At 38.5% G+C, this 15,792-nt stretch overlaps 1 protein-coding gene across 6 annotated transcripts in view; it reads right to left on the bottom strand.

The window, feature by feature from the left end:
• Positions 1-341: 341 nt before the first annotated feature.
• The window catches only part of mark2b (MAP/microtubule affinity-regulating kinase 2b), a 77,876-nt gene continuing 62,425 nt past the window's right edge, over positions 342-15,792 (bottom strand). For 2 of the 6 annotated variants that reach the window (XM_052134754.1, XM_052135103.1), the window contains 3 exons: positions 8,494-8,520; positions 6,477-6,515; positions 342-2,841 (listed from right to left, as the gene is read on the bottom strand). In XM_052134754.1, the coding sequence (XP_051990714.1) occupies positions 2,409-2,841; positions 6,477-6,515; positions 8,494-8,520 (499 nt within the window). In that variant the 3' untranslated portion in view covers positions 342-2,408. The remainder of the gene's footprint in view (positions 2,842-6,476; positions 6,516-8,493; positions 8,521-15,792) is intronic. The other 4 variants (XM_052134836.1, XM_052134915.1, XM_052134963.1 and 1 more) reach the window with 4 other exon arrangements.

Raw genomic sequence — 15,792 nt, 5'->3', positions numbered from 1 at the left:
AATCCACTACAAATAATGAATTACTCTCAACTAATTCAGAATACTGATTTCTTCATTGAAAAAATCACATTTCTACGTTTAGAGTTTCTTCACTCAATGCTTTCTAAATAATGGAAAGTTCTGCAAGTCCTAAACTACTGCACATTTCTAACTTATGATAAATACTAACTCTTCAGCTGTCGCTGAAATGAAAACAGACATAAATATGAACATAATAGGTGTATAAAATATTATACATAAATATTTTAGAAATGTGTAACTCAAGTAATGTAATTAAACAGTTTAATTGAAAATCAGTAACTGTAATCGGATTACAAGAATTTAAAACTTAATGCATTACTACAAGTAATTCTGTTATGATATCAAATTTCTTTGTAAGCAGACTACACCCAACACTGGTTACTGTAAACCAAATAAGATAATTCTTTAAAAGATACCACAAAGTTGGTATATTTAGAGTTGAGACATGTTGCATCAGTTTCAATACAACCAGCTTGAATGTAATTGTTTTTATTACTATCATTGATCATAATTCATCATCATCGTTGCACAAAAAGAAACAAAAACATTTGGTGTATTTCTCTATTCGCACCCCCCTAACCCAACATTGAAGAGTCAGACACAAATCATAAAATTACAGCAATGAAAAACATGTAAATAAAAACAAATCAACCCTGAAGTAAAATGATAATACTAAAAGATAATTGGATCCCCAGCACCTTGAACAAATGATAATTTATGAGAACAGCAAAAAAGATAATTATTATTTTCTATGAAGATATAAAAACACACATGTGCACAATTGTCCCCAAACTGGTGATAGGCTTTATAAGGAGATCTTATCCCAACCCCGCTCCTGTTAAATAACAACAGAGGTGACCGTGTACCCAATGTCAACTAGAGGATGCATGCAAGCATGTACAGCTCAGCAGAGATAGATGGATACACACTTTTCACTCTAGCACATAGTGTACGCTTTTCCTCCCTCTTTTATTTAGACACACTCATTCCACTCTTAAAAAAGCTCCGGGTTGGTTCCTGTATGCTTGAACTACTGATCTGCTTTTGAAAGAATGATGTCAGTGATCAATATCAATAGTAAAATTGATAATGACAGCAAGGATATTGGTATAAACAGAAGCCTATTTCATAGGGCTTCAGCCAATATTGGTCTCAAGGCTATGTATCAGTACAGTGTCTGCATTGTTAAATATGAAGCTCAGCAAGCCTTTTGGTTATTTCAGATATGACACTATCATTATATCTTTCTCTCACACCCACATACATTCACTCGCGCCATATTTTCATAGAGTGTGCGTCATCAAAGCAGAAATGCCACAAGGCCACCTCCAGACAGGATGGAGGTGAAAAGTTCTTGGCTTGAGGTGTTGAGATGAAGGGTGGTGTATGCAAAGTTCCTTAGTCACTAAAATGGCATGGGAATGATTGGTTGCACGGAGAGAGTCATTAGTCTAGTGATTGAGTACTTGCTGCGCCATTATCCTTTGGGATGAAGCGGGGAAAGAGTGAAAAGTTTGGTGGGAGTCCTGTGGTGCTTGTTTCAGACATTCTTTATACAAAGGCATAGTACGATCAAGAACACTAGACCACAAACAATAATAATAATAATAATAATAATAATTAAAAAATTATATTTTTTCCTAAGAATTATATTAAAACATAAATCATTGGTAAGTACAACAATAAAACCTTTCATTTCGATAAAAAAAAAAAAGGCAACAGAAATACACCTATTCCAGTGCAGCAAATCTCAACCCAGCCGATTAAGAACTAAAATCACCTTAACCACAATTTACAGTATTGATCAAGTGTGCTGGCCTTTTACGGAGTAATGGTGAGGTGTAACCCTGTTCACAGAATAAGAGGAAGAGATACACCAAAAGTTTGAGAGTGTTTTTCTTTGAAGCGGTCAAAAATGCCCCACCTCCACTCACACTCGGGGGTTTACATTTAATGGCTATCCCTCTTTTCAAGTTTGGCATTTATACTTTCCAATAGGCAATAGTTGTGTTTGTGTGCGAGTATATGAAGGGATTAAGACCAAAATGAGTTCAAAGTTCAACCAAATCAGTCAAGTCTCTGAGCAAAAAACAGCAGAATACGAACTGTGTACTTGTAGCCTTTCTGGATTTAACATACTCATGACAATCAAGGACAATGATTCAAGAACCTACAGAGTTCACATTGACTGAAGTGCCCAAAACTCCAAATTGTAACCTCGGTATGCAAGATTGAAGGGCCCATTTGTATGAATCTGATTTGATTCCTCTCTGTACCAACCCATATCAGCAGTTTGCACTGCGTTTGAGTAGTGGCTATGTTCTCCACTTCTTCCCTGTTCTGAGACTCTTAAAAATGCTACTTTTCACTTGCATCTCTCCTTCCCCTCACAGCTTCAGCTCGTTGGCGACTTTGGAGGCAATGTTCTTGAAGGCGATAGATGTGCCGGATATCCTCTTAAAACGCACACCATTGAGCGAGAGGCGGGGCAGCTTGCAGACCTCCATCTCCCACTGAACGAAGTCGTCGCGGGCTGGGTTGCCAGCCATGCACAGTAGCATGTAGCGCTCTCGCAGCTCATACTCGCAGCTGTTGGCATCCAGAACCTTCCGGATCTCCTTCATCATCTCGCCGGGCTCCATGGAAGATGTGGTCTTCATGCTCCAAGTGAAGCGAAGCGAACGAGGCTTAGCTTGGTCTTTGAGCGAAGAAACGGGCGCGCCCGGAGAAGTCCCATCTCCCGGGGAGGAGGAGTCCTTGTTGTCGTCTTCCACCCCTACGCTGGTCTTCTCTGATTTCTCTGCACTGCTGAGCATAGATCTGGAGGAAAAAGTGATGGACAGAGAAGGATGGTGGTGGGGGAGGATAAGAGGAGGATGTCAGTAGAGGGAGAACAGAAACAGAAAGAGAGAAAGAAAAAAAAGAGAACAGAGGATGTAGAAAGGTGTGTGGGAGAAAAGTGAGAATTCATTGAGAGAAAGAAAAGGTGAGAAAATGAGAGGGGAGGGGGAAGAGAGGGGTTGAAGAAAGGGAGAGAGGATGAGGCAGTGGTAATGGTTGGAGAGAGACATAAGGCTATAAACAACTGGACAAATATTGCAGAGAAAAGGAGCATGCACGTGTGTTTGCAAACACATGACACAGAGAAAGCCTTCTGCTTCAAATGAACATTCCTGTAGCTAAACACTTTAACTCTGAGACATCTGAATGTCTGCCGTACTCTCAGGATATGAACTGGAACATTGTATTGACTCTCGAACGAATACGAGTCTGAGCCTGTTCGAGTTTGAGCCTCTGAAGTCCACATGAAACACCGTTCTTACTTCCGCTGAAGAATTATCTGATGTATTTCAGAGTGAAACGGAATATTCAACGAGAAACAAGCGTATGGAGGGACTTGATTTTATCCATCTTGATTTGAATTGATTGGGTCAAATGTCCATTACATACCAAAATGAGCCAGGTGGCCAAAAAGGAAAGTCGTTTCCAAGGCAAAGAAAGTTATTACACTGCAAAAAATTATTTTCAAGACAAGTATTTTTCTTGTTTGCCAGTAAAACTATCTAAACATTCTTAAAATGTGATTTACTTGACAAGCAGACTGGCATAAGATTTTAAGTCTTGTTTTGAGAGAAATCTAATCAAATTAGTGAACTTTAGACTTAAAACAAGAAAAAAAAAAAAGATCTGCTAAATACACTTGTTTTCCCTTTGAATTAAACTAAAATAATAAAAAAAACTTAATTTGATAAGATGTCTTAAAACAAGACTTTATATCCCATTTTGCTTGACAAGTAAATAAATCACGTTTTTACGAAATTTCGATAATTTTACAGGAAAACAAGACAAAAATACTCTTTTGCAGTGTACATATTTATAAAAGACAAGCAAAGACGAAAAAAAAAAATCTTTGGAATGAAACGTATTGATGAATTGAGCACAAAAAAAGTGTGTAAAAAAAGGTATTTAAAAAACACTATTTTGATTGCATGTTGACTTCATACATCTATCCCTAAAAGACAGTGAGTAAATTCTGTTAGAATATTATATTAAAGATTGTATCTTTATAAATAAAGATTGATCACATGGCTCAATGTTGCTTTGAGAAAAAAGCAACTACATCAGGTTCAGATGGGTTGTCTAATTTGACTGCATGTCATTTGTAATCGAGACCACCATACTTTATGCTGCCTTCAGGTCATTCTGGAAAGTTCCTGACAATTTTAGCAATATGATGTGCATTCTGTGACATATGTCAGTATTTTTCACTTACCGGGAAAGACAGGAAGCTTTTTTTTAGCGCTAGAACAACAAAATGAAGAGCAAAGGATGCAAATTAGTTGTGTACTTGATCTTTGCATTCTCCAGCTTTTGTCCTGAACGCGGAAGTGTTCCACGATTCATAACGGAAGCCTGTTTTTGTTAAGTTTTTAGTGGATGTGATATTTTGTGTACTAAACTGAAATTAAAAACAATCGGCTCCAAAGTGCCGATAAGTTACAGAGTCACAATGACCGTCTTTTGACAGTGCCTCACCCGAGTGGGTAGATGATATGAAGCGATGACCAGAGGTTACCCATAGTTACGTTAATATCATTAACTAAAGTTATTAGAGTTATATTGAGCCTGAACTCACTTTTTCTCCAAGTAACACTTAAAATGGCCGATCATCCACATGCAGTGGTTGGTCAGGGAATCTGTGGATATCATTCTTGTGCTGCCAGAGAATGATGGTAAATGTAGTTTTATCACACAAGCCTGTTGCCTCATAAATCAGCCTAATCAGTATTATTGTCTGGCAAGCTTTAAATATGTTCTCCATCAGCAGATGTCAAAATTCTAAATGGAAACATAATAAAGCACAACAGTACCCATGTGATAGGTGGATCTTTCTCTACAGGATTCATGGGTAGCGCAGTTATTCAGCAGGAATTCCAAAATTAATCACAATGTACTTTTTTTTTTTTTTTAACAACGCAGACTGACAGCTTCAACAGAAGATGAAACCATTGATTAACAACCTTGGAGCTCAATGCAAAATTTTATTTTTTAATCCCCTTTTCTCCCCAATATGGAATGCCCAATTCCCATTGCTTACTTGGTCCTCATGGTGGTGTGGTTACTCACCTCAATCCGGGTAGTGGAGGACAAGTCTCAGTTGCCTCCACATCTGATATAGTCGATCTGTGCATCTTATCACGTGGCTTGTTGTGTATGACACCGCAGAGACTCACAGCATGTGGAGGCTTATGCCATTCTCTGCGATCCACATACAACTTACCACCAGCCCCATTGAGAGCAAGAACCACTTATCGCGACCACAAGGAGGTTACCCCATGTGACTCTACCCTCCCTAGCAACAGGGTCAATTTGGTTGCTTAGGAGACCTGACTGAAGTCACTCAGCACGCCCTGGATTTGAACTCGCGACTCCAGGGGTGGTAGTCAGCGTCAAAATTTGCATTCTTAAAATTAATTAGTGATCCAAACTGACCCAAGACAGGGAATGTTTTCTACGATTAAATGTCAGGAATTGTGAAAAACTGAGTTTATATGTATTTGGCTAAGGTGTAGGTAAACTTCTAACTTCAACTGTAACTATTATTAGATAATTAAAGACTGTATACTCTTGTTGGATGAACCAAATTAAAATAGCACAATTTTAGTGTGTCTGAAGAGTTGACACAAAAGATAATAGATCTATGTTATGATGTAAATTAAATGTAAATTTTAAGAAAAAAGCATTTTTATAGAAACTTGTTCCCTCACCCGATTCTTTCGCTGACGCCTCTGTCAACAAATATATCCATTTCAAATAAATTTTATATTAAAAAAATTCAAAACTCAAACATGTTTTGTCCCTTATCTCTAGAAACAGTGAAATACGTTCATTCAGTAATGACTTGAAGGCAGCATTACATTGGTCTGTCATACAGATTTTCTATATTTCACAATACAAAATGAATTCATCTTAAGCCATTCATAATAATTTGCTCAAAACAACAGTATACAGCGACAAAGTTCAAATTGATGCGTAGTGCAGATATATTCACAGCATTAAAGTGTATCATTATTATTTTCATTAGTATATTGATATTAGTATATCATCAGGCTACACAAGCAGAAAACTTTCAAGTGTGCATGTGTTAGCCATATCAGAACCCGAGACACAACGGCAGTAATTTGAAAGCCATTTTTCTTGTAGACAAATTTAAGAAACACAAACTCAACTAAAAATCAAAACACATTTCAGGAAAATTAATTCTCACTCGCGCACACTCACATTCACACACAGCAAATTATCATCTAATTAATCTGCTTAATTAAATACCAATTGATAACCTACTGATTAAAAACAATTATCAACCAATTAAAGACCCCTCTATAGCCCAATTACACCTCACAGCCTCCACTGATTAGGTCTGAATAAGAAATAAAATTGCGTTTTGATCTCACCTGTTCCCCTCCTCTTGACCCTCTCCTTCATAGGGGCTCCTCGAAAAAATTGCAAAAAGTTTAGTCTTAGTCTGAGTTCTAGTTTAACTCATCTAGTATAGTGAGCAGGAAAGGGAAGGGCGGCCTACAGTAGCACCACATGAAAACATTTACCCATTCAGAGCCATCCCATTCCATGGTCACAAAGTCCACCAATTCACTTGTTCATTTGTATTTTACAAATACTTTCTATTCTGCTTCTGCAGTGTATTTGTGATGTCAAATGTGGAATACTGTGTTTAATCAAGTGCCAATGAACAGATGAATCGGACAGATTGTTTCAGTCATATGAAGCGAGGTTGAATGATGTAGGTCTGTCCAAGATGCTCTAAAGGATTCTAAACAGCCCCATCACCATGGTAACTACACATATCCAACAGCCACCATCCTCCTAACCGAGCATACAGTATAAGCATCCCAAACATGCCACCAGACACACAGACAAACCACATATATACAATGAAACTAACAGGCCCTAGCAGACTGTCATTGCTGTCAGATCTCTTCTGCTAGGATTATACCACACAGAGGACAGAAACACACGCTTGCACACTCGAACAGACAGTATGAGAAACAGCTTGAAAAGTTTTGCTAGCTTAATGTTGTTCAGATGGTGAGGTGTAAATACACACACACAAAGCAAAGCAGCATTACACCATTAAAAGTGTTGACAGAAACAAACAAAATTGTTGAATCCTGCAAAGAGTTAATTGGTTTATACCAACAAGCATTACAAAATACAAGCTCCACTTATGACCACCAGAGGGAGCAAAATCATTACTTTCGCTCAATCAACTGCTCACTTATGCCCTCTGTTAGTTTCTAACAATAATAAGCACCTTGTTTCACTTTGAGTCCAGAGGATAAACAGGTTATAAAATAATAAAATCACTTCAGTGGTAGAAAACATTCATTACTTCATTCAATGTAAAGTTAAGTTCCTTGTGAGTGTGGCCCAAGTGGTTAGTGATTTCAGACAGATGGTGACTTCCATTCACCAGGTGCCTGTGTGTGAGTCATCAGTCCAACAGATTCAGATTCATACACTGGCACATAAACATGGAAAGATAGTGAGAGATGTGTGCAATGTGGTAAGATTATTTGCAGGTTTTTGAGCAGGATGATAAAGCCTGACAGCTGACTGGTCTCAGCTTCTGTAGCTGTTGTCATTGTTATAGCGCAAGTAAAAAGAGGAAAGAGAGAAAGTGCCTCTGAAATTATTCAGTACAAAATAACCATTCTTCATCCATCAGTCATTGTCATCCTCCAACTGTTTTTTGTTGTTGTTTTCACATTTCTAGCTGAAAGAATTAATTTCTTGATCAGTGTACAGGATCATTAACCTAAATGATCTGTACACTGGCAGTTGGCCTTTATCATAATTCAAAGGGAAGATCAATTCCTTAAATCAATTTTTTATAGTATATTGTTTCCCATTTTGCACAGCTTGCACAGCCTTCTATGTGCCATTGAGAGCAAGACATGGCATAAACAACCTGTGCTTAAGATTTTAATATTACAGGGGGAGAAGAAAAAAACAATGCAAAGTGATTGTGTTTGTAGGGCTTCACCACGAATGTGGCTTTCTTTTTCCATGACATCATATCCTATTAGCTGGCTTTATTATGACATCAGGTCCTGTTCTCAAAGCCCTGTGTTATTTGAGCAGCCAGAGACATGAGTCACACACACAGTATCTGGGACACACAGGGGAGATCACCAGGTAAATGGATGGAGGGGGGAAGGGTAAAGGGATGGAGATGGGGAGGAAAGGGTTTGGGTGTTATTGTTGAAAGTTAAGGATGGCATAGTTTTAAAGTTGGTTAAAACAATATAATCAGAAATAAAAGACAAAAGAAAAAAGAAAATAGGGCCAACCACAGAACACACTGAGGGATGTAGACGAGGAACAAGGAAAGAGAAATAAAAAGGTCAAAACAAGGTCTTAATAAAAGGGGGTTAGGTCATCATTGCCTACCTTCTGGGGAATCTGAATGACAGATTTCTACAACAACAAAAAAGTAAAAGAAAAAAAAAAAGAAGAAAAAAAAAAGGAAAGAAATGTTTATATAAATTGAAGCAAACTACATTTTCATAATGCGGTCGAGCTGCCCTGGACATGACAACAATCAATGTGAGGTTATTGTCTGGGTAATCTGTATAAAATGTTCAAGATAAAGAAGTAAAATAAGAAATCTGGGTCACTGCATGCAATTAAACAAGTCAATTATTAACACTCAAAAACTGTGTAAAGGGTTAAACTGTCTAATCTAGGAATATTGTTAAAGTCAACATGAAACTAAAACTGACCCCATATACTTTATACACTTTCCTGGTCTTATTGTGCATGATTCATGACTGCATGTTATTCTTAAGACATTTTTTTGTCGTCTTTGTATTCAAAATGTTTTTGCCTCTGACACAACTTTCTTTTGGGTTGACGCCTCCCAACTAGGCCATGCATTAACACTTCAGTTAATGTTAATCAAAAGCAAAATGGCTTTTCAGCAGGCACAGACAGAATCTGCTAACATTTTTTCAAATGTTTTGTGCTGGTTATGTGGGAAAATCTGGGAAGGGATTTAAAGTTTAACTGTTTAATTTAAGACAACTATAAGACATTTGTAGCTTGATTTCCTCAAAAACTGTGAACACTATATCACAATAAAGATTACTCTGTTTGTTTTGAGCAACCCATTCAGCCCCACACAACAACATCAGAGTTATATTATGCATGGCATTGTTTTAAGCTACTAGGTAATGAAACATTTCTAAAGTAGTAAATGCATTAATTTAATGAAGATTAACATTAATGTGATAAAGGTGATGCAAAAATAGCAAATGATGAAAGATTGAAAAAGACGTGCTACCAATGGTATATTTCGAGATGCCCTCGAGGGTTAACTTGACCTTCAGCCTCCACGTGCAAATCAACATCACTGTTCCCAGCAGTAGGTAGAGGCTCAAATAAATATGCCCTGAATTCTGGAATAAAATTCATCCTCTCCAAAATCAACTGCAAATATTCATTCAAGTCTACCTTCATTCTGGTATGGAATGTCCACTTTTCACAATACATTTCCCAAAGTATAAAATTTAAATCCCTTGCTACATTTTTTCCTTGTTGGATATTATTTTTAATTTGGAAATATGTCACATTAACAAAATACAGTGTTGTGAAAAAGTATTTGCCCCCATTCTGTTTTTGTGTATATCTCATAATAAATTGTTTAAAACAACAAACAAACAAAAAAACATCTAGCATAAAACAAAGGCAATCTGGGTAAACACAAAATACACAAGTTTTTAAATGTTATTGTTATTTATTGAAGCAAAAAAGTTATCTAATACCAACTGGGCCAGTGTGAAATAGTATTTGCTCCCTTAGTTACTAAATCTCCAAATCTATGAAACTGCATTCATAATGGGGTTCAGCTGGACTAGACACACCCAGGTCTGAATACTGCCAGCCCTGTTCAATAAAATCAACACCTAAATAGAACTAATAGAAGCAGCATGAAGTTGGCTAAAAGGTTTCACCCAGTAGCACACTATGCCACGGTCGAAATAATTCCATAAATGATGAGGAAGAAGGTGACTGAACTACAGCAGTCTGGGAAGGGTTACAAAGCTATTTCAAAGGCTCTGGGACTCCAAAGAACCACAGTGAGAGCCAATATCTCCAAATGGAGAGAACTTGGAACAGTAGTGAACCTTCCCAGAAGTGGCCGACCTTCCAAAATTGCTCGAAGAGCACAGCGACAACTCATCCAGGAAGTCACAAAAAAGCCAATGACAACATTCAAGGAACTGCAGGCCTCTCTCACATCAATAAAGGTCACTGTTCCTGGGGATTCGCGTGGCACCGTGTGAGGGTCGGACGTGTGAATGGCGAGCTCTGCACACTTTGCTAGTTTTATTACTATTTGTGTCATAAACCGGTGAGATTCAATACACTCTGATTCCTAACTTTTCTAAGAAGACAATGTCAAATAATTCAAAATAGATATATTAAAAGACACTTAAGTGTTCAAGTTGATAACTCCGACAGGGCCGCAGACCAGGGACTCAGTTTGGATGGTGCGGCGGGAGAGATTCAAGCGTCAACTGTCAAGTATGTCGGCAATGCTGGCGAAGGTCATTGCAGATGTGGAGGATCTTGCTGTAATACGTCAATTGATTATGGCCATGAAGACGAAATTCACTGAGTTGGTTACAAGAATGGGGGACGTCGAGAAACGGATCCATTATATGGAGTCATCAGAGGGGGAATTAGCTGCTAACATACTAGCAACCAAGGTGGATTTGCAACGCGTTTGGGAAAAACTGGAGGATATGGAGAAATATAATCAACGAAACAACGTCCGAATTGTTGGAATTCCTGAGCATGCGGAAAATGCATAAGCTGGAAATCAAGCAAGCTCACAGAGTCCCGGCACAGAGATCCACTGAGGGAGGCCAGCCCCGATCAATTCTGGCCAAATTTCTGAGATCAGCCGATAAAGATCTTGGGATTCATGAGGCAAGAAGTAAAGGAAAGCTTTCTTGGAAAAACCACAGCATTTTCTTGTTCTCAGACTTTGTGACTGACAAGAGACAAACATAATCGATTCAAGGAATGCAAGAATCTCTTACATCAACAAAAGGTCACTTTTGCACTGATGTTTCAGTCCAAACTGAGAACAGATACTAAGGAGGGCCGTAAAGAATTTACATGCCCACATCAAGCATTGTCCTACATAAAGACAATGGAGTAAGCAATTTGGTGATTTACATATTGCAGCCTAGTAGACCTGACTCACTAAACCGAGGAAGCTGGGCGCCTTTTTAATTTGTTTTTGTGCTGGTTCTGCCTAGCGGCTGGAGATTGTTTTGTGTAATATTATTTATTCGGGACAGCTTGTGGATAAATCTGCATGTTTTTGGTGCTTATGCCTCCTGTGGCCAGGAGTTTGTTTTGTGGAATATCTCTTGCAGGACATTGAAGTGGTTGGGTCTTTTGTTGCACTCATGTACCGGCTGAATGTGCCGGCTTACTGAACATTAGTTTTTCTGCCCAAAGAACTGAACAGCCCCCTTTTTTGTTTCTTTCAATTTTTTTTGTGCTGGTTCCGCTAGAGGCTGGAGCTTGTTCTGTGGAAGAACACACCTTCGGGACAGTTAGGTGGATGAATGTACATGTTTTTTTGTGTTTAATCTGCTTATTGGCTGGAGTTTGTTTTACAGACAATTTTTTTGCTGTGTAATTCTGTCTCACAAAATTTGTATAGAAGTACCGGACTTGAGCACTCCGATGCCAAAGTTGTTGCGGGGACTCTCGTATGCGAAAAAGAAGGAACCCCATAATTGAAGGAATGTTATTTATGTGTTATGTGTTTCTTCAAGAAATGCATCTTTCCCTGCAGGAAGCTGAAAAAATTGGGAAATATATGGGGTGAGCATATTTTCTTTAGTGCTGGCTCAAGTAAGAGCAGGGGAGTCATTACACTGATAAGTAAGCATCTACAATTCAAATGTCTCAAACAGATTCAAGATAAATTAGGAAGAGTCGTTATTGTTTTAGAAGAAATTCAGGGGCAAAGGTTGATTTTGGCTTATATTTACACACCTAACGCTGATGATCAGGGCTTTTTTTATAGATCTTGAAGGGATGTTACAAGCTGCTGGCCCCCCTCATGATATAATATTGGGAGGAGACTTTATTCTTTTGATGGACTCAGTCCTTGATCATAGTGAAACAAAAGTGTGCAAGCCCATTAGAGCAACATTGACGCTTCAAAGGATGTGTAAAAATCTTAGTCTTACAGATAATTGGAGACTTTTGAACACATCTGGTAGACTATACTTTTTTTCCATCAGTCCATAAGATTTATTCTAGTATATATTTTTTTACATCCAAGTCCCTTATTTAATCTGTTATTGATTGCTCAACTGGAAACATCTTAGTCTCAGATCACGCCCTGGTGAGTTCCTTTGGCAAAATACTGAATTTCAACAAATGTTAAAGGCTGTATCCTCAGTGAGCACTATCCTCTGTAGTTCAGTATCCTCTGTAGATGTGGCTTTGAAGGCACTTAAGGCGGTTAATAGGGGCGGATCATACAATATGCCTCATTCATCAAAAAATCCAAAGCACAAAAACACGTGAAGTTGGAAAGGAATATTAAAAGTGCTGAGGCAGGGCTGAAGCACCCAATGTTGTCAGGTGACCTCAGAGAATTGACCCGATTTAAATACAGGTATAATACCATTTTGTTGCGGAAGGTGGAGTTTTGGCTATTCATGGCGACAGTCATAATTTGAGTCAGGTGAAAAAGTAGGGAAGCTTTTGGCTAGATACATAAGCAGAGAGATTCAAATATTTTAAATAATTCTGGCTAACCGATAAGTTATGACATCTCTTAAACATATAGATCAGGTGGGGTTCATTTGGAGCCGCAGCTCTTCTAATAACATTAGGCATTTCATCAATATCGAATGATCAGACTCCGGTCACGGTCATCTCACTTGACGCAGAAAAGGCATTTGATATGGTAGAATGGGATTATCTTTTTAAGATTTTGGAAACATACCTGTTCGGGAAAACTTTTATTGGATGGATTAAGTTGCTTTATAGACACCCGGTAGTGGAAATACAAACGAATTGATTAAATTTCAGATTATTTTACTTGGGGGATAGGGGCACCCGGCAGGGTTGCCCACTTTACCCCTTATTGTTCTTTCTTTCTCTGGAACCATTAGCAGCCACGATAAGGAAGATGATTTTCCAGGGGTGGTGGTGGGAGGTATGGTGCATAAGCTTTTGCTTTATGCAGATGATATTTTATTATTAGTCTCCGACCCTACTAGATCTATGCCTTGCCCCCACAGAATTATTACTACTATAATTGGTCTAAATCCAAAGCTTTGGCTCTGACAGTGTACGGCCCATTAATGACTTTCCAGCCGGGTGCCTTCCAGTGGCCCAAACATGGCAGTAAGTATTTGGTCATTTTATTCCCAGTAAATTTGTTTAATTGAGATAATTTTGACCCCTTAATAAAAAAAGGTTTTTGTGCAATGTGGACCTCATTACATTTATTTATTGGGGCTTTTCCACTGTGGATAGTACCTTGGTACTTTTTTTAGTACCACCTCGGTCGAGGTTCCAAGTGAGCCAAGCCGATCACAGATTGGTTAGAGAGTATTGTCACTACCAGAGTCACTGGATTTTTGACATGGGACATCAACCTGCTAGTTTTAAAGTTAGCTACAGCGATAGCAGTATCATTTGTTCACGCAACTTTTGAACTGTAAAAAGAAATAGCTGTGCGCAAAACCACTCCATGGTCAATAAACTAGGTGCAGACGTTCCTCTCGTTAGCGATGAACGAAACTAAAAATCTTTCAGGATGTGTCTCACTCTGTTGGCCGCACACGGCTACCACCGGATCTACCAACAGTGTAGGAAAAAGTAAAACAAAAACAAAAACTTAAGTGACTACAGAACCATCAAGGGAAAGTGCAAGTGGTTCAACCAAATGGACCGCTATCTAGACCAGCTATACTCTATACTCTGCTTGAAAAATTCACTTTATTTAGTTGACCAGCTACCGGAAGCATGCTTCTAAAACAACCAGTCCAATTTAACTGTTAGACTTGTGTAAAATCACCATGCAACAACTCTTTTATGCTGCACAATGAGCTAGTAGCTAACAGCTAGCGGTTGTGTTATTGTTTATTGTTTTGTGTCGTTTAAGATGATGTCAGGACAGTAGAGTTGGCACAACTATGACGATCAGCCTATAATCCCACCCACGTTGAGGTGCCCACTAAACGGCAGTGGAAAAGCAAGCTTAGAAAAGTAAAGCGAGTAGAGTCGAGTCGAACCGAAACATGCAGTGGAAAAGTGCCATATGATTGGGAAGGTTAATGTTATTAAAATGAATTGTATTCCAAAATTTAACTAGCGGCTACAATCTCTCCCTATAAATGTCCCCCTCTCTTATTTCAAGCAATTTGATAGCATAGTGAAGTCCTTCATTTGGAATGGTAAACATCCCAAGATTTTATATTATTATTATGAATTCGGTCTCAAGCATTTGGCTCATTGGTCGCTTCCACCTGAGTGAGCCCCTCCCTGGTTTTGTAATGAACAGGATGTTCTTATCCCTATTTTGCCATTGCTAAGCCTTTCTATCAAACTAACCGGAGAGGTTAAGTTACACCTCGTTATGTCACATTTGCACTCGGTATGGACAAAAGTGTCCAGTGTGTTTAATTCGGACATTGATTTAAATGTTGCCTCAAGCATATGGCTGAACACTAAATTATGTATTAATAAGTACCCTTTCTGCTGGTCAGAGTGAATTGTGAGGGGGTCACTACACTTGGTGACCTTTATGAGAATGGTGTGTTGAGATCTTTTAAAAATTTGGTTTAAAATGTTTACAGCTGCGCCACCTGCTCTGTATTGTTTTTGGGAATAGCATACACCCCCCCTAAAGTGGCAGATACTCTGGGAGAGGTGATTAATGCTTTTGGAAAAGGTCATGAGGCATCAGTGCATTATTAGAGGCAAGGGTTTGCCTTATGCAATTCAAGATTTTACATAGATTCTATTGGATCCCCTCTAGATTGTATAAGCTTGGTTTTATTTTTTGGGTCTCTGTTCATGACTACACTATCAGAAATCTGTCTATCACTATCTATTGCTAACCAAGAAGAACATTAAGGCTCATCTAAATTTTGCCAAAACACACCTTGATGATCCTCAAAGCTTTTGGGAGAATGTTCTGTGGACTGATGAGTTGAAAGTGGAACTGTTTGGAAGACAGAGGTCTCGTTACATCTGACGTAAATCACACACAGAATTCCACAAAAAGATCATCATACCTACGGTGAAGTATGGTGGTGGTAGTGTGATAGTGTGGGGATGCTTTGCTGTTTCAGGGCAGGGTGACTTGCAATAATTGAGGGAAACATGAATTCTGCTCTCTACCAGAAAATCCTAAAGGCGAATGTCCGGTCATCTGTCCGTGAGTTGAAGCTCAAAGAAACTGGATTACGCAGTAAGACAATGATCCAAAGCATAGGAGTAAGTCTATCTCTGAATGGCTCAAAAGAAGCTAAATTAATGTTTTGAAGTGTCCTAGTCAAAGTCCTGACTTGAACCTGATTGAGATGCTGTGGCAGGAACTTAAACGTGTAGTTCATACTCGAAAACCCTCCAACGTGGCTGAAATAAAGCAGTTCTGTGAAGAGTGGGAAAAAATTTCACCACAGCATTGAAACTGAC

The sequence above is a fragment of the Xyrauchen texanus genome, chromosome 1, assembly GCF_025860055.1.
Source record: "Xyrauchen texanus isolate HMW12.3.18 chromosome 1, RBS_HiC_50CHRs, whole genome shotgun sequence".
In the NCBI taxonomy this organism is placed as follows: Eukaryota; Metazoa; Chordata; class Actinopteri; order Cypriniformes; family Catostomidae; genus Xyrauchen; species Xyrauchen texanus.
This window is presented reverse-complemented; position numbering and strand designations above follow the sequence as displayed.